Raw genomic sequence first — 18,256 nt, 5'->3', positions numbered from 1 at the left:
CCTGAATGACATATTTATGTATGGCTAAATTAGTGTAAAGTTCTGCTTGACTTCCTATTCATTTACAGTTGAGATCATCTTTAATAAGTAGTAGAGTAACTTATCGGACATTTTGAAATAAAACAAAATGGAGAAAATAGAGTAAAGAGTAAACAGTTATGCAGCTGCCACATTTTTGTTTTATTTCTTGGTTTTGAGTTAAATATCAACTATAACTATAACAACTATTGGAATAATTGTCGTGCAATTTGCTATACACATCATGACCCCCCTCAGTATAAATTGTAACAACTTAAATGATGCCTTCATTTTCTGATTGAGCACTACCATCAAGCATGGCTGCAGACTCTTGTTAATGGAAACATGCACTGTGGTCTCTCTGTCAAAAAATCAACTCAGTGACAAGAAGGCAGACTTCTTCTTTCTTTTCAAGCAGTCAGTAAATGTAATAATCATAAGCCGATGTAGTAAAACCAGATCGCAGTGGCTTCTTTTAAAGAGCAACAAATCCTCCAGATTGAATTTACGGAAGAAAAAAAACATGTCAGACACCTATGTCAAACTGGCTCATACAGGGGAGTAAACAAAATAAGTCTTGTGATTTTAAGGCTTTATATTGGATCAGGTATTTATTGTAGCATGCTCAAAAATGAAATGCAAACCAAACAAAGACACTGCATGTGTTGGTTTTAACTCATCAGCAACTTTCCTAAACACCTAAGTAGTCAGTCTGTCATTCTTGCTACCAGAAAAATTCCCCTGGGGAATAGTTGGAATTCCCCCCCACCCCAAATAATTATACTGTTGGGTTTGCACGCTCAGGTTAATTGCGCAACATGCGACAAAGGTTTGCAAACCACACCTGAGCACACAATTAATGAAAAAAATGAATGTGAAAGTTTCAGCTTCTAGGTCAACATAGTGTCTTGTCGTCAGATCCATATCTGTCAACATGGATTCATTCATGTCAATTAAGCATTTATTTATCGATGCCTGCAATCTTTTGTATTTGACGACTATGCTGCCAAAGGTCAGATTTTAAATTTGCCCTCATCTGGAAATTTCGTTTTTTAGCTCTTCCCTCTGCAGGGAGGTCATAGGTCAGGGCCGTCTACAGAGAAAGAGTCTGGCTCATGGACACTTGGGCAGGGCAAATGTTTGCTGATTCAGGTGCTGGAACTCAGGTCCTCTTGTTGAAAGATTGTCCCCAATTAACATTACTCCAAACCGCTGCCCAAATGGTAGGCCTATATACATATTTTTTTTCAACATTAAAACATTCTTACAGAGCCTTGCAGTAATCACGCATACTAAGTTGGCTCAAGACTTTAAATACACATTTGATATATCTCCCTTTACTTTTAACTGTGATGTTTGACAATGCTGTTTTAAGACCTTTGACATTTGCTCTCAATTGAGTTTCCATTTGATCCCAATTGTTTAAACTATATCCTATCTTTTGTGATTCAGGGTGTGGCATTTGCTGAGCTTTCATTTAGTTTGCATCAATCAAAAAAAGATCTTGTAAAAAGAGTGGTTATTGAACCTGTCAGAGCTTGTCTGAGCAGAGTATACCTGTACCACACACTCCATTCACATTCCAGCACTAGCAGTTTGACTAAAGAGTCGGGTTCAAAATGAAAGTAACATTTGTTTTCTTTAAGACTTTAAACCTACCTTGGGTAAATTACCAAATCATCATTGTTTCATAACCTTGTGTTTCGCAATGTGTTGCATTCACAAAGATGCTGAACGGTTCAAGCACTGTGTTCGCACACTTACCTCTGTTTGTGGGTGGGTTATGTGTGTGTGTGTGTGTGTGTGTGTGTGTGTGTGTGTGTGTGTGCGTGCATGTTTTTTTTGTGTCTGTGTGTGTGTCTGTGTGTATGTGTGTTCAGTGCAAGTATTTAAAGGATAAGGAAATATTTCTTCTGCTCATTTGCTCATCATGGATGTGAAAGTTGCGTTTGTGATTGCCTGTCTGTGTACTTTGGCCATCACCTCTACTGAAGGTAAGGACCCCACTTTCATGACAAATACTCATTTTAAAACCAAGAAAAAGCTTGTTTTGAATCAGTTTGTATCTGAGTACAGGTGTGTGGTAACTATTCCTCTCTGTATGGTGCAAACATAAATACAAATGTAAAGTGTTGTAAACAGTTATTGAATTTCACATTTCTGTAAATTTAACCTAGAAAGTTTAAATGAGCATGTGCACGTGTTAAGCAGAGGATGTAAATCATTTCGTTGTTGTTACAGCTGTTTCATCAAGCTGCTTTTTAGTTTTACAACCTACAACTTTAGATTTTTTGGAATTTTATTTCTTATTCTGAAACCCAACCAAAACCAAACCCAAGTCCCAAATATTATATTGTGCTCTTGAGAAAAGTCTTGTACAAAACCTAAATCGTAATAACAGATTTTGAGATTTAAGTTGACTGCACTGTGCTGATAGCACACAGACACAGTTCATCAGTCTATAACAAATACATTTAGTTTCCAACATCTTTATTATTGATCTTAATCCCATATTGCAGCTGGCATCCCAAAATGCTGCGTCTCAACAAAAACGGACATCCCTTTGGCACTGCTGAGGAAGGTCCACAGATGGTACATGCAGCCAAGCAGCGGCGCCTGTGACATCCCTGCATTGATGTAAGTAGTGAAGATCAACAATGAGCCAAATGTTTACAGTGATTTTGTAGTTATGAAATGCTTAATTTTCTTACTAACTTAGTATCTACAACTGAATCATATTTTTCTTCGCTTGTGGGTCCACAGACTGTATGTAAAGGAGATGAAGAAGCCCATATGTGCTCATCCTAAAATGAAGAGAGCACTGATAATGCTGCAGCGGATTATCAAACAGAACAAGCTGAAACAGTTTACTGAGAAGTAGAAAGAAAACTTTCACGAAATTTGTCTGTGGGTTGTGTTTTCACAGTTGGTGTTTCAAGAGCTTGTGTCAGTCCTTATGGTTTTTTTCTTTTTATTGAGAGAGGTACTCGTACTTTAGTATTTCCATTTTATACTCTTTAATTCTGTCCGACAAGATTTTAGAGGGAAATATTGTACTTTTTACTCCACATTTATTAAACAGCTACTTTTTTAGGTTAAGATTTTACATACAAAACATATGATTTTTATAAAATTGGATGCGTTGTTATAGACCAAACAGTAGGCTAAATAAAGTGTTTCAAATCAGCTCCACTTTGACTGTGTGCAACAATAAAGTATGGCTTACATGATAACGCATCAATAATAATGATCCAATAACAACATGGAATGGGGAAATTCTGCTTTGTTAGTACTTTTACTTGTAATACTTTAAGTATATTTTGTTGCTAATACTTTTGTACTTCTACTAATGTAAAAGTTTAAACACTGGAGTTTTACTTATAATGGGAGTATTATTTTTTTTTATAGTGTGGTAAATAATATGAATATGACTTCCACCATTGCATTTATACAATCATTGTAAACAAAACAAAAAAGAAATCTCTATAAAATGTGATTTGATACATTATATTTTTCTTTGTGATTTGTGCCTCCAGATGTACCAGCAATGATTGTCTAGCAATAGTCAAACTATGAAGAGAGAGACGTTTTGCTGCTCTTTGCAAGTAATATTCAGTAATTTCAGAGAGATGCAGGTCAAGGTGTGTTGATTGTTTTCTGGCTATATCAAGAAACGCAGTCAAACCACCAACCAGAGGGAGGGGGACAACTGCCAATCACTAAAGTTATGATCAATTATCTGGTCCAACACTCGCCATCAGAGGACACTCGTGAATATCATGTTAATACTGAATTGAATGTGTTTGGTAAATACGTACATTTTCATTTGTTCTTTGTCATAACTTATTTTTTACAAGCGCTAGAAGACAAATTAAAGCAAGAGACTCCAGAGCCCTCAAAGACTAGGCTACAGATAGAACTCTTTATGTCTGACGGCTCTATAAATACTGTAACTTACCCTTGGAAATGGAACTCCAGATCATTATAGAAATGAAAATAAATTGGACTTAAACGTTCCGTGTTTGGTCTTGTCCTCTGATGATCAAAACTCCGACCCGCTTCTTCTTCTGTCATGACTAATCCCATGAAGACAAGCTGCTACATACAGAGAAGGCTGTAAAACCTTCCAGAAAGCTTCAATGAGCTCATTTTTTTAGGTTTCATTCCAAAGTGATTGCTCCACTTAAAAAACAGAGACAAAGAGGTGAAAGCACATCCTTACGTTTACTCCAGTTGCTGTTACAGAGTAGCTTTGTAATGTACTTTTGTATGTCTTTTTAAATAGGGTCATTTTTTCTTTTATGTTTTTGTACTTAAATCCATTTTAGATTTTTAGATTAGAATACCTGAATAAAATATAAAAATATACTGGGTGGTTTTTTCTACTAACAATGTTGTGTGAATGGAATTTCTAATACCTTTTGAATACTATGGTATTAAAATGTGTAAAAAGTGTTTGCTTTTCATTAAACTAAATGCTAGTGTTGATGAAAACATTTTCTCATAAAATTCGACGTTCTCTTGATCGTGTCTTTAGAAAAACTCAGCAGTGAAAATCAACATTTAAACCATCCGAGACTAAAAGAAAGTGAGCAGCCATGAAATGCTGATACTGCTTTTAGTATTCTGCAGCATGTAGTCTAACATTCAACTCAGAAAAGTGAGGAATTAATTTCACTCAATTTGTGCACAAAAACGGGCAAAAGGAACTTAAAAAATAAAACGCTTTTGGAGTGACAGCGACTCACTGGGAAACACTTTTGAAGCCTGGCATTCAAACTCTGGCAGCATCTGGTTATGTAAATCCCTTTTGTAAGTCCTACTATTACCACGGTTAAACAGTACATTGAGTAATTTCGGAATTAGGTGACATCTTATCAAAATCTGAAAGTGGCATGTGAAAGTCAGGTGAAATATGTTTTGATGACATGACAAAAACTACATAAACTACAGGTGAACAGTAAAGCAATGAAGAAGGTAGCGGAGCTAGTTGATAGATTAAACTTTTGCTGTATCCGGTCGGCAAAACTCCGAACACATCTTCCTTTTTTAAGAATGATTTCAGTGCCGTTCTTTGTTCTTTTCTCAAAGAAAAGCTTAACTCCAAGTCTTCCAGAAGACCGCTGTTCCCAGCAGCAGCAGCCATAAGCCCCGCCCACCGACTCTATACACGATGTGATTGGCCTGACCAAAATTTGGTTTTTGCAGCTCGAAAGTCAACGGAGAGTGCCTAGACAGCAAATTTATTTGGCAGCCAGGGGGGGCTGCCAAATAAATTTGCTGCCACTAGGGGGAGTCTAGATTTCTAGGCTACCTTGGTGCAGAATGACAGCCACTAGAGCCAGTCCCACAATGAGCTTTCCTTAGGATGTGCCATTTCTGTGTCGACCATAGGTGTCGACGGCTCCTCCATCTTGAGTTTTGATTTGAACCCTTTTCTTGTCAAGAAACTACACAGGCAATTGGATGATAGTGATATCTAGTGGACAAACGAATGAACTGCTTGTCAAATTAAAACACCGGTAGTTAGGCTATCATAAAAAAGTTGCATTGTTTGCATGATAAAATGTAATCGGCTAATCCTTAACAATGTAACTGTAATCTGATTATGTAATCCAGATTACATGTAATCCCCTGCACACCAGTATACGTTTAATTTTCTTTATCAGAAATCTGAAGTCAAATAAAAATGGGTTAAAAGTCAACCAGGCTTCATGGCATCAGCAACAAAGTAAGAAAAGATATTGAGAAAACAAACATAATGGTGTCAGATTGGGCCACAGCAAAAGTTACCATAACACACACACCCACACACACAAAAATATAACAGCTGTGCAATGATGAAATCCTGCCGACAGTTTAATCTGTTATAATCCCCAGGCACTGATTTACCAGCACTTAATCTGTCAGCAAAGTTTGGCTGTGGCTCATCTCGCCTCGAAGCGCAATGTGTTGAAAAGCTGATCAAAGAAGGATCATTTGTGTTGATCAAACAAAACAAAAAGCAAGTTTTTAATATCCAGTGAAGACGAGAAGAAAAGAGAGCTCTGAGAAAGCGATAACATGAGAGAGCAGACCTGCATAATCAGACTGCAGAATGTAAAGCTGGAGGAGAAAGTTGTGCTTGTGGTTACCTGCCACTCTTGTCAAATAAAGATGTTTTCTTTTACGCTGTGAAGACTTCACAAGTCTGATGCAATAGCACTTTCTGGTGGAGACAGTGATAACAAGTGGAGATGGAAAGTGTTGCGCAATAGGCTACTGTAGGCCACAATGACAATCAGTGATTTATATTGAGATTTTATTCTAGACTCCTAACCTGCAGATTCATCAGGTTTGCCAGCGTGTTGAGTTGAGTGTGTTCATTCACTGTGGCAAATGTTTGTCTGGTAATTTAGGCTACTCGGCCCAGCTATCAGACAACTCCACATGCCCCTAGAAAGTAGCGTCACATTTGGCATCGCCTACAGTTCCTCCTTACAGAGTTTCAGTCAGGAACCTGGTTACAAAATTGTACATCATCCCGCTTGCTTAGTTAAATCTTATCCTCACTATCAGATAACTTGTTGCAGCAGTTGACTCTATGAATGTCCCCATAAAAGATTTATTATCATCAGCACATATTAGCAAAGTGCATGGCCACCCTAAATAAACGGTATTTTTAATTTATGTTTTTTAGAACCACTAGCACGTCTGAACAACAGAACACCGGCTGTTGACGTAACTTGAAGGGCGACGTGATGACGTCCGCCATGTTGTCTGTTCACTTGGGTAGAACCGGTAGAACCGCCCACCAAACCAGAAATTACTCCACCTTAGTACAAAAGGTTTTTGAAACGCCTAACGGGTGTCTTTTTTATGTTTTTATTATAGTAGTACGCTACTGTATACAGTAGCTGAAGATGTCTGCCAACGCCTGTCAAAAAACCGTTGAACACTCCAGACTGCTCAAGTTTTACTCTGCCGTGTTTTACGCCGGCAGTTCGTTTCTTATTACGGTGGTAAATAAAACCGTGCTGACCAGCTTCAGGTAAGCTATGCTGTCATCAAGTCATTCATCAGAAGTGGAAGACGCGATATAGCTATGTCATTGTAGAAATACTCTGTCACAGTTAAAAGTCATGCATTCAAATAAAGTGAAAGTAAAAAAAAGTATTGTCATCAAAACATAGTCTACTTAAAGTAGGCCTACCAAAAGTATGCAGAACAATGTGTGGCTCGGATTATAGATCTTTGATAATTCTTTTGGATTTCCTTCTACACCACTGGGTGTAGCTTTCCACCACTGTCATTCATATAGTGTCAATGGAGAAATCTCACACACAAAGGAAGCTTATTAATAACACTACATTAGTGTGATTAGGATCACACTTAGTCTTCAACTGTTTATGTGTTGATTTTGCAGGTTTCCTTCCTACATGTGTCTGGGAATTGGCCAGGTAAGTTTGTGTGTGTGTGTGTGTGTGTGTGTGTGTGTGTGTGTGTGTGTGTGTGTGTGTGTGTGTGTGTGGGCGGGCGGGCGTCTGGGGCATAGGTGGCTGACCCCCTGGAGGACCCTGGGTAGCCATCAGCATCATCGTGGGGTGGGTCTGTGCCCGTTGGTGAGACTGCACCATACCAGAGTGTGTGTGTGTGTGTGTTATACAAACAGAGATTTCATGATCACTTTGGTCCTTTCAGATGATCATCACTCTTGTTGTTCTTTATGCTGCCAAAATGAGCAAAACAGTCCAGTTTCAAGATTTTGACAGAAGTATTGTCTTAAAAGTAAGCATTTCTCTTAATCTCATTTAATTGTTTTCTTTTTTCCAAAATACCAACGCTTTTATTTTCTTGCCAGATTTTCCCTCTTCCTTTGCTGTACGTTGGCAACCATATAACAGGACTGGCAAGCACCAAAAAACTCAGGTTTAACAAGTTTAGCTATTCTCTAATTAAATGATCATTTATAACAATTACTCACCCGTGTTACATTGAATTCTTGAAGAAACATTTGTTTTTCTTGCATGCCTCAACGGTGAACGAAGAATCTAAAAACAGAGACAATTCCTGATGAATTGATGTAGGTGGGTGAAGGCGTGCAAGATAAACATTATTTTTCTTTAATATTTCAAGGTAACACAGGGTGAGTAATTGTTATACAAATGATCATTTCGAGAGTGAATTATTTGTTTAAGTAGGCATAGATTTTAGTCCTTTCAGTTTTATGGTGGTCATTCATTTTCATTCCTCAAAACATGTTGTCTTTTACAGTTTACCCATGTTTACAGTACTACGGAAATTCACCATATTGATGACAATGATCTTGGAAGTATATATTCTAAGGTAACACATATCTCTGATTTTTATATTACTGTTAGAACTTTAAAACAATGAACTTTATCAGAATTATGACACAACTGGTCTGAAAGTACTGTACATGTATCATGAGGTAGTCTTACGTGGAGAGGTTTATAATCGGTTTATCGGCCAAATTAAACAAGATATGAGCTTTTGGTTTGGATCTGAATGTTTCAGTGTTCCCTTTTTTTTTTTCTCCAGAAAAACATTCCCAAAACGCCTTGTGTACAGTGTTGTAGCCATAGTCCTGGGTGCCATGGTGGCTGCAAGGTATGGATTTTTTAAGTTAAATTAATTTAATTGGGATTGTTTATAGATCACTTAAAAAGTGAATACCTGTGCTGTCCCTCTATCGTTTCCTCTCCTCTAGTTCTGACCTGGCCTTCGATGTGGAGAGCTATACTTTCATTCTGCTCAATGATGCCCTTACTGCTGCCAGCGGTGTGTACACCAAGAAGAAACTTGGCACTGAGGTATCATTCCCTGCACACTATATTGTCCTGGTAGTTTCACAAGAACTAAATGTCTTTGTTAGACAAGTAAACAAGATTGTGTTACTGCACACCTGTCCTGCCAAAGTAGAAATGAGGTTCAATTTTAAGTCCTACATTATTTAGGATTGATTGACTGCTTTCATTTGTATTGCACGTCTAAGATCTTTACTGAACTATACATGGTATTGTATCAAACCATTGGAGACAAAATTGGACATTATGTTTTTAACTTCAGCATTATAAGGTGTTGAACAAAGGTGATGGCTTTGGGTATTTTCATCCACCCTTTAAGTAAACAGGATCTTGAACACAGTAGAATAACACCAACCCTCTTAACCTCATATTTTAAAACTGGCACCTTTTTAGGCTATTATGATTTTAGATACTGACAGCAGTCGACTTGTATTTGGCATATAGAAGTTAAAGTATGAAGAATTAATAACACTTTCTAATCTTAACATGCAGTAAAAGTAACAGTATTTAGATTTGCTTTTTCTTCCACAAGCATCTCCACAAATGATCTGTGTATGTTGGATTTTGGTCACATTATATCTAATATGATCCTCTTTCTTTTTTTTTAAGGGCCTTGGGAAGTATGGTGTCTTATTTTACAATGCACTAATCATTGTCATCCCCACTTTGTTGGCAAGTGCATTTACTGGAGATTTACACAAGGTACATATGGCAATCCAGTGTATTCTACTGTATTCTACTGTATGCTTTTTGTTCCTGCCTGACCACCTTTTATGTTTTGATCCACAGGCAGTCACATTTGAGGACTGGGTTGAAACCACTTTTATTTTTTGTTTCCTCATGTCCTGCTTCATGGGGTATGTTACTATAATTCAGTTCAAACTGCTTAAATACTGTCACACCTATGTGGCTCCACTCCAAATACAAACTACAATACTTACTTTACTGCCTCAGCCTACCCAAGACTCAGTTCTGTTTTTTTTTTTTCAGGTTTGTGCTGATGTATTCCATAGTCCTGTGCAGCTATTATAACTCAGCACTTACTACGACAGTAGTGGGGGCAATAAAGGTAAGAACACACTGATAAGATTACTATTTTTAGACTAGAAAGCACAGGCAATGCATATCTCCGCCAAGGTTACCCAAATTCATTATTTTAATAATAGAAAATGATTAAAGTTCTGACCTGTACGTGGATCTTGATTCTACATCAGACTACACATCATAATAATCATAAAACAGTGAACATGTTCAAAATGGCCCATATGCAACATTAAGATTATTTAGAAAATTTATTTAATTCATGCCATAATGGCATCCTGTTTAATGTCAAGTTGTCTTAATAAGGACATCCCAAACAAATTTAATGTCAACTTGTCATGACCAAGACAACTTCTGGTAATGTCACTTTGATTAATGTCAAGTTGTCATAATCAAGACAACCCAAACAATGTCAATTTGTCATGACAAAAACCAAATGACACTTAATGACAGGAGTCATAAATACTTATGACTTGTTTATAACGTTTATGACACGTTCATGACAGTGTCATGTCATAGTTATGACAGTGTCATGTCACAATTATGTTTATACCTTCAAGTAAAGTGTTACCAACATTTTCTTAAGAATGTTGCAGTAGCCTATATTGGCATCTTTGTGGGTGGAGACTACCTGTTCTCTTGGACCAACTTCCTAGGCCTCAGCATTTGGTAAGAATCATTTTTTCTCTTCCTGTTTTATTTTTTTAAATTGCTCAACAGTTTGACTAACATATTTTGTTAAATGTCGTTAAAAACTGCCTGACTACAACTGGAAATTGTCAGAAGACTTTGATGTGACCAAATGATATGAGGCCACATTTCTTAATATGTTTACATTTCTTGTCTTAAACAAGCAGCATTGGGAAATTTAATTCCAATCCAGAGCAAAACAAGGATGTACAAGCTCAGAATTTTCCAGGTAGATAAGAAGGTATTATCAACAACGAAAAGTCAAAAACACTGTTATTGCTTTTTTGAAATAAAAGGCATCTTTAAACTAAAGCTTATCGTGTTGGCACCCACATTGTTAGTAACTCTGAGTTAGGGCTGGGGCGATATGGAGAAAATCAAATATCACAATATTTTTGACAAAATACCTCTATCGATACCGCAACGATATTGTAGTGTTGACTATTGGTGCTTTCACAACATATTTACACAATGAGATTTTTGATAAATAATCATTAGTAATGTGGATATAATGACTAAGTGGGTAAAGGCAAATAATAGAACAGTTACAACAGTCTGGTGAGTTCAGAAAATGGCATAACTTTACTGTAATGCAGCCTTTAAAACCAGGAAAAGGCAACACTTGTGCCATATTACGATATCCAAAATCTAAGACGATATCTAGTCTCATATGACGATATCGCTATAATAATGATATATTGCCCAGCTCTACTCTGAGTAACAGCTAAGCAGTAGCAACAATTAACAAACAATGAATTGCTTTTTATATTTTGCTTTGCAGTATGTCAGGTGGACTAGTGTACTCATATCTCATCTTCAACCAAAAATCATCTGGAAGCAACACAGAAGGAGCACAAGAGCTGAAGATTCATATCACAGAAGATTAAATAGGGAAGTACTCTGCAAACTAAATGGACGCAATTTTAGCCTTCACCACTTGGTGGCATTGTTCTGCTCCATATTGGAGCATGATATTGCTTATACACTGACATTTTTATGTTCATTTAAAATCAATGAGTTGATTTTAATGGATACATTAAGGGTTCGTACAGCTTTTTAAGAGTACAATTCAAGAACTTTCCCGTTACCTAACCAAAAACCTCCAGACTCTCGAGGCCTTTATCGTCACATCTGTTTGTTTGTTTTTTTTTCATTTCAAATATTAAAATATTTTTGGTTTACATGGGTTTTGGCTGTGTAGATGACAAACCAGATTATGTTGAAAATCAAGCATGCAAGCACACATTCCTAAACTTGAAAACATAACGGTTAAAATGACACATTTTTTCCAAATATTCAAGACTTTGTACAAACTCTGTACACTACTGGTGCCATCTATTTCATATAAATACTAAATCATGACTGGATAAATTGACAAGTTTACATACATTCTGGGTCTGTTCAGTGAATGTTTATTGATAACCAAGACATATATAACAATGTGGACAGCCTGTCAGAGAAATCTTAACATGTGTAATAAAATGTCTACCAAGCAAGCAGGATCACTCTATACATGTCACAAACATGAAAAACTGTTGGAGGATGTTAGCAGAGGTGAAAACTGAAACTAAATTTCAACTTCAAAGCTCTCCGTAAATTGTGCACACTCAATATTCTAACTAACACAATGTGTATATATTAAATGCCATAATCTTCTCAAACCACATAACAGACTAAGGGTTAGAAATGTTTCAAAATGTACTATAATTGGGTACAAATAAATCATTTGGTGTTTCGATTATCAACAATCCACTTGCCTTCCAGTTTCACTGTAACTCCACAAGGGTAATTTGTAAATCATTCCGATTCAAACATCACAGCTAGAGTGACATGTTGTTGGTGCAGGTTTCCCAAAACAACCATAGACAGGGAAGTTATGAGAGGCTTCATACATTGTCAACGTATGTAGTGTTGCTTAAAAGAAAAAGGAAAAAAACACCCAGCACCACAAAATAAGTTTATCAAAACAGGTGCCATTTTCTTGGACAGGTACAACAAATCTAATCTTCAGTGCATTGCAAGCTTAATCCAAGAATAAGGGGTATAAGTGCTAAATAAAAATCAATGGGATGTCTACATTTGTGACATATTTTAAAAAGCTTTTGTGGTTAAAACTTGGCAGATTTTTGCTGGTGCTGGAATATTTCCCTTCACATGTCACAAGATTTCAAGGCTATCAAAGTTGAACAAAAAATTAGCCAAAAAAAGAAAAAAAATATATGGCAAAAATAAATATCTCATAATTTAATCTTTGCAATGAGATGACATAGATGCACCACCCACAACTATGATGCCCGTATCGTTACTGGTCTGCCACCTTTTAATATAAAAGTTGACTGACATCATCCATTGTAAAATATCTCCCGTCTGGTTGGAAAATTACTTTAGGTCTGCAGGTTTAACCTGTTTCCTGTATTTATGAGAAAAAACATCCGGGTAAATATGGCATGTCCTAAAAGGCACTCTGGCCCTTTTAAATATTGTAGATTACTTAACTAAATGCGTAAGATAGTCCGCTCGGGTGAACTTTTTCTGCGCGCCTCAGGTTATGTCATGCGGATACAATTAAATGATAATGATTTTTTTGAAAAGTTTATGCCTAACCAGACCTCTGGATTATGCTTGCAATGATCACCTCGCATTCGCATATGAAAAAAATGACCACGTAACATGCCAGACTGATTAATCTCTCTTCTCTTTTAGTCCACCGGTACACACTTGGAGCGTGCTGTATTGGTGAAGCTTAAACTTGAACTATCGGAACGTTTCTTAGTCCATTTCTACCACCACTACTGTCTTCTGTGGCAGTGAAATTGTGCTTAGATGAAACCTAGGAGCATGATGAGAGGCCATCTGACAGTTGGAATGCAACTTTACATTTCCCATGTTTGACCACACCCTGTATCATTCTGTCCATCTGAGCTTAATCCATATATACATCAGTCATACACACTCTGTTACACTCAATACACTCAAAAAAACTCGTTACCATCAAAGTGCAAACAAAACAAATTAAAACAATCTTTCTTTGCCTTTAGAAGAAAGAAAGAGACATTCTTCATATAGTCAAATCTACAATTATAGCAGCCTAAAAGGATAAAATGGAAGCTGAATAAGGTGCTTTAGCTTGTACCTTCCTGGTGCTGAGGGGGAATAGATGATGCGGTGCATAACACTGATCTCAGGCCAATTCAGCTCTCTCTCAAAGTCTGATTCCACAACTTGATAGAATAAACTAGTCATTGATCTGCATTAATGAACGCTTTCTAGCTACAGCACATACTGCAGGAAGGCGGGTTGAGAATGGAGATATTAGGGACAGGGAATGGGAGTCCAGGATCAGGACGCGGGTGGATGTTCAGGGAGACAGGTTGTTGGCCAGCTCAATGAGTGCCAGAGCACCGTGGAGACGCTCTCGTTGCTCCTGGAGGCGCCGCTTGGCGGCTCCTCCCTGGCTGCCCTTCTCTTCCTCTCCTGTCTCTTCCTCTTCCCCGTTCTCTTCATCGGACTGGAGAAACTCCATGGGATCCTGCTGCTCCTGATCCTCTGCTCTTGCCTTGCCCTGGGGCTTAACCTTGGTAGTTGTGGGAGAACGCTGCTCACGAGTTCGCCAGTACCTGCAAGGACAGAGAAGAGTATATTAACATACAATGTAGACAGAAAATGCCATAAAATGCACAATATAGGTTTTCATATGCATGCTTTATAAAACTCCGGCTCCTGATACAAAACACGTATGCTTACTTTACAAGCCACTCTGCCACAGCCTTGTTATCCACAGACTGAGCCTTCTCCTGGCCCTCCTTTGGTTCCTCTCTCTTCAGACGGGAGAAAGGATGCTTGGGACAGTGACGGTTGGCATGTGTAAACCGATTGCCACATCCTGCAGAGAGAGCAACAGGTATGAATACATGCAGTAAGCCATTAAGGGGCATGTTTCTCTGTGATTTTAGATTAGGTAAGATTTGTAACGCATGACCTTTTGTTATGAATCTATAAATATCAGTGTCCCCCCCCCCTGCTCTGGTTTAATAGCATTTCTTTACAACCAACCAGAATCGGCATGGGCGGCGCTAAACTCCGCACAGAGCCGCTGCAAAATAGTCCTGCGAGAGAAAACTCTCGCAGATAGTCTAGCTAGCTGTCTCAGTTTACCATGCAGAGAGCTGAGGAGCAGTTAACTATAGTCCTCATTAATCCACCAAATTTAAAATTCCAACACAGAGAAAGCGGAAGGAAACGGAAAATACATGCATCCGGCAGAATTTCTTGCAGCACCGGAGCAATCCCGGAAGTGGAACATCAAGGATATAGACTAGTTACACTGTAACTTTTGTGTTTATTCGGTACTTTCCTAATGCTCTAAATTGAACTGTTAAAAGCTCCAGTCAGTCATACTAAACTGAGCCACATGTCCATTGGAAAGTACCTAAAAGTATCTGAAAGTGAAAGGTCCAAAAACTTTGACTAAGTTGTTTGGCAGAATTACTTTAATAACACTCCATTCAGCTTAATCGCATAGTGTTTTCTAAAAATCCACATTCCAAACCCACCTTTCTCTGAGCAGACAAAGGGTTTTTCTCCAGTGTGCAGCCGCTGGTGTGTCTTCAGCTGACCACTCTGGACAAATGCCTTCCCACAGTTTGGGTAGTCACACAGGTAGGGCCTCTCTCCTGGGGGGGGGGGGCAGAGATGGTTTTCAGGCAACAGTATTGTCATTGTTTTACAGTTCAATCGTTACCACACAGTGCCGCAGATATATACATACAGTACTACTTTCAAACTGAACACTTAAGCCTGAAAATTCAGAACAGGTACTGGTAGGTGAATAGTTTTCTGCTTTTGCGGATCAAGCATAGCTTTGACCATTCCTGTTCCAGCATGTTAGTTTTACATCTGCCTAGATGGGTGATTACATGACCTTTTCTGCTTTGCTGACCTCAAGGCACCTGTCTTTTTGACAATACCCTTATACTGCTTTTTAATATTCACCGCACCTTTCATTAATTCCTTTCTGTCTCACCTGTGTGTGTCCTCTTATGAGCCTGAAGAGACTTCTCTCTGGGAAACACTCGGTTGCAGATGTTACAGCGAATATGGCTGGATGAAGTCTCCCCTTCGCTTATGAGCTCCCTAACGGTGTCGGCCCGTGGACGCCCTCTGCGGATGCCATCCTGACAGCAAGAATACACAGAATTATTGGCTAAAGTAACCGCTTAAAGTGATGGTTCGGAGTAATTTACCCTAGGGTCCTTTGCACCATGACCTCGAGCCAAACACCCCCCCAGAAGCTTTTTTCACCTGGTTCTAACATTGGGCGAGTTAGCGTAGAGTAGCGTTAGCCGCTGAATAGCTTAGCGCAGGGGCTAATGGACCCACGTTTGTATCTAAATAAATGACCCCACTAATAATGCCGAAATGATACCAAGGTCTACACTAGTACATATAGGTTATGCACTCATAAAACGATGGATTGGAAAGTTTGTAAGTACACCAGAAGTTTATGTAAATAACACTTGCCTGCTGGCTTCTGCTCTCTGCTGTTGTTGTTGCTGCTGTGAGACGAGTGCTTAGGGCCGTCTACAAATTACAACACCGAAAAGAGATGCAACAAAAATATTTTTAATTTAACTTATTTTTTAAAGTAAGTGCTGTAATATAACTAGCAGGAGACAAGTAATAATTGAGGTAAGTTTGGAGACATTACCTTATTTAATCATTAAATTAATAAATATGTATCTCTTTTCGGTGTAGTAATTTGTAGACAGCCCTAAGCACTCGTCTAACTGCATGTAGTAGCAGCAGCAACAGAGAGCAGAAGAGAGCAGGCAAGTGTTCATAAACTTCTGGTGTACTTACAAACTTTCCAATCCATCGTTTTATGAGTGCATAACCTATATGTACTAGTGTAGACCTTTGGTATCATTTCGGGCATTATTAGTGGGGTCATTTACGAGATACAAACGTGGGTCCATTAGCCCCTGCGCTAAGCTATTCAGCTGCTAACGCTACTCTACGCTAACCCGCCCAATGTTAGGCCCAGGTGAAAAAAGCTTCTGGGGGGGTGTTTGGCTCGAGGTCATGGTGCAAAGGACCCTAGGGTAAATTACTCCGAACCATCACTTTAAATACTCATTTTCCCACTGAACAACATCCCTGAGCCGATGCAGAGCACCATTTGGCAGATTGAGTACAAAATGTTGTCATACTTTTAAAATGTAATACATTTACAACATGCGGATCAAGTTCAGAGAGCATATGGTAAACTGACTCGTTCACAGTACTTTTAATACATATGGATCTGTACTTATTATATATAAATAAAATGTTAAGTAAACAGTAGTTTTACCAGCGTTTTGTATTCCATACAATGCAACATCATATCAATATCAATCATAATTCCCTTAGCTGACCTCACGCGTTACATTGTTGCAGGGCTGTGTGGGGAAGTACATGTGTCCATTATAATTAATTCACATCCGGTTACATTTTTGGCGCGCGACTAGACGTCATGTATGAGCAGCTGCTTCAGAATCAGGAAGTAACTGGGGTTTAAAATCCATCATGTCACACCCTAATGCGCGGGCGATTTTTTTAAATGACTCTTAACCCCGGCCATATTGAGGCTGACTCCAAACACAATTTTACCGTTTTAGGTAGAAATAGTCCTAAACCGTTACTTACATCTAAACTGGGTTAATCTTCTATAACGTCTCAATTTGGAATAGTCTGTGTCTTTAAAATATGTAAATATCATTATGCATGCGCTCTTCTCTTCCCAAAGCTGCGGTTATTACAAATAGTTACAAATAGGGATATTCAAAATGATTTAAACTATAATAAATGTGTTATACAGTATTGTCAACAGCCTTTAACTGTACAATAACAATAACTATAGCCTCACTAGTTAAATACTACTCAGTTCTGTGCAACATCATCGGTCACCCTACTCCTAGACGTTGTGCTCAGTAACATTAGGGTCAGGACTTACCCTGATTTGGTCAGGTGTAGGATCCGTGTCCGCTTCCCTGGCCGTCTGGGTCCCGGTAGGTGACGAAGCCCCGCTCACTGATCCCGGGCTCAGGGTCACATTGTGGGCGTTCTCCCCCCATTTCCACGGGTAGACCATGAAGTCGCTGAAGCCGGGACTTGTCGGCGTCAGGGCCTCCGCATTCCTGGGTTTGATCGGTGTGGTCTTAATAACGGACACCAAAACTCTTTTGGGCGAGTTGTTGCAGAAAATAACGTGCGGGTGGTTGTTATCGGCCATCGTATGGGTGTCAAAACTCCGGCAAAAACTGTCAAAGTAACTATTTGATTATTAAAAAAAAAGAAAATCAATGAGTACAAGTTAACAATAGATCGCCTTTTCAATCTGGAGTGAATATTTCCTTCATTTCCAAAGAGCAATAGTAAAATCTCGGACCCGTGGTTAGCTACAAAGTATCTGCAAAAGATACAGTTGGATATGAAGATGAAGATAAGATTCCTTCTTGGCGCAACGGGTCGTCTGAACTGACCTGTGCTGTGTGCGCCCACAGAGTGGTCCCGCGTTGCAAAATCGCGCCTGAGCAGTTAACTGACCAATCGGCTGCAGGGATCCAATCCCACGTGTCAGATGTAACGAATGGCAGCAGTCGTATAGACCTAGCTAGCAAGCCCGTGGGCAGAAGTGAGAGCGCCCTATGTGCAAGGATCAG

General features: G+C 38.7%; 3 protein-coding genes across 4 annotated transcripts; 2 read left to right on the top strand and 1 right to left on the bottom strand.

Annotated features, from left to right (window-relative positions):
* The first annotated feature begins 1,948 nt into the window (after positions 1–1,948).
* Positions 1,949–3,507, top strand: ccl27a (chemokine (C-C motif) ligand 27a). Its single transcript, XM_028578984.1, has 3 exons — positions 1,949–2,012; positions 2,538–2,655; positions 2,782–3,507. The coding sequence occupies exons 1-3, from the start codon at positions 1,949–1,951 to the stop codon at positions 2,897–2,899; spliced, it is 300 nt and encodes a 99-aa protein (XP_028434785.1). The 3' UTR covers positions 2,900–3,507.
* A 3,273-nt stretch (positions 3,508–6,780) lies between these two features.
* Positions 6,781–12,308, top strand: slc35d2 (solute carrier family 35 member D2). Of its 2 annotated transcripts, XM_028578607.1 has the most exons (12): positions 6,781–7,048; positions 7,424–7,457; positions 7,699–7,785; positions 7,859–7,926; positions 8,272–8,343; positions 8,560–8,628; positions 8,729–8,831; positions 9,435–9,527; positions 9,615–9,682; positions 9,816–9,894; positions 10,453–10,535; positions 11,338–12,308. In XM_028578607.1, the coding sequence occupies exons 1-12, from the start codon at positions 6,921–6,923 to the stop codon at positions 11,441–11,443; spliced, it is 990 nt and encodes a 329-aa protein (XP_028434408.1). In that variant the 5' UTR covers positions 6,781–6,920; the 3' UTR covers positions 11,444–12,308. The 2 variants fall into 2 exon arrangements, with proteins under 2 accessions (XP_028434408.1, XP_028434409.1); XM_028578608.1 differs by lacking the exon at positions 7,699–7,785.
* Positions 11,946–18,253, bottom strand: znf367 (zinc finger protein 367). The gene is made up of 5 exons (XM_028578609.1): positions 17,548–18,253; positions 15,580–15,730; positions 15,110–15,229; positions 14,301–14,439; positions 11,946–14,173 (listed from the first exon to the last, which is right to left on the bottom strand). Exons 1-5 carry the CDS (start codon positions 17,824–17,826, stop codon positions 13,915–13,917), a joined length of 948 nt encoding a protein of 315 aa, XP_028434410.1. The 5' UTR covers positions 17,827–18,253; the 3' UTR covers positions 11,946–13,914.
* Positions 18,254–18,256: the final 3 nt, after the last annotated feature.

Source organism: Perca flavescens, chromosome 5 (assembly GCF_004354835.1).
Source record: "Perca flavescens isolate YP-PL-M2 chromosome 5, PFLA_1.0, whole genome shotgun sequence".
Classification (NCBI taxonomy): Eukaryota; Metazoa; Chordata; class Actinopteri; order Perciformes; family Percidae; genus Perca; species Perca flavescens.
The sequence above is the reverse complement of the archived record's forward strand: the minus strand, read 5'-3'. Positions and strand labels throughout refer to the sequence as shown.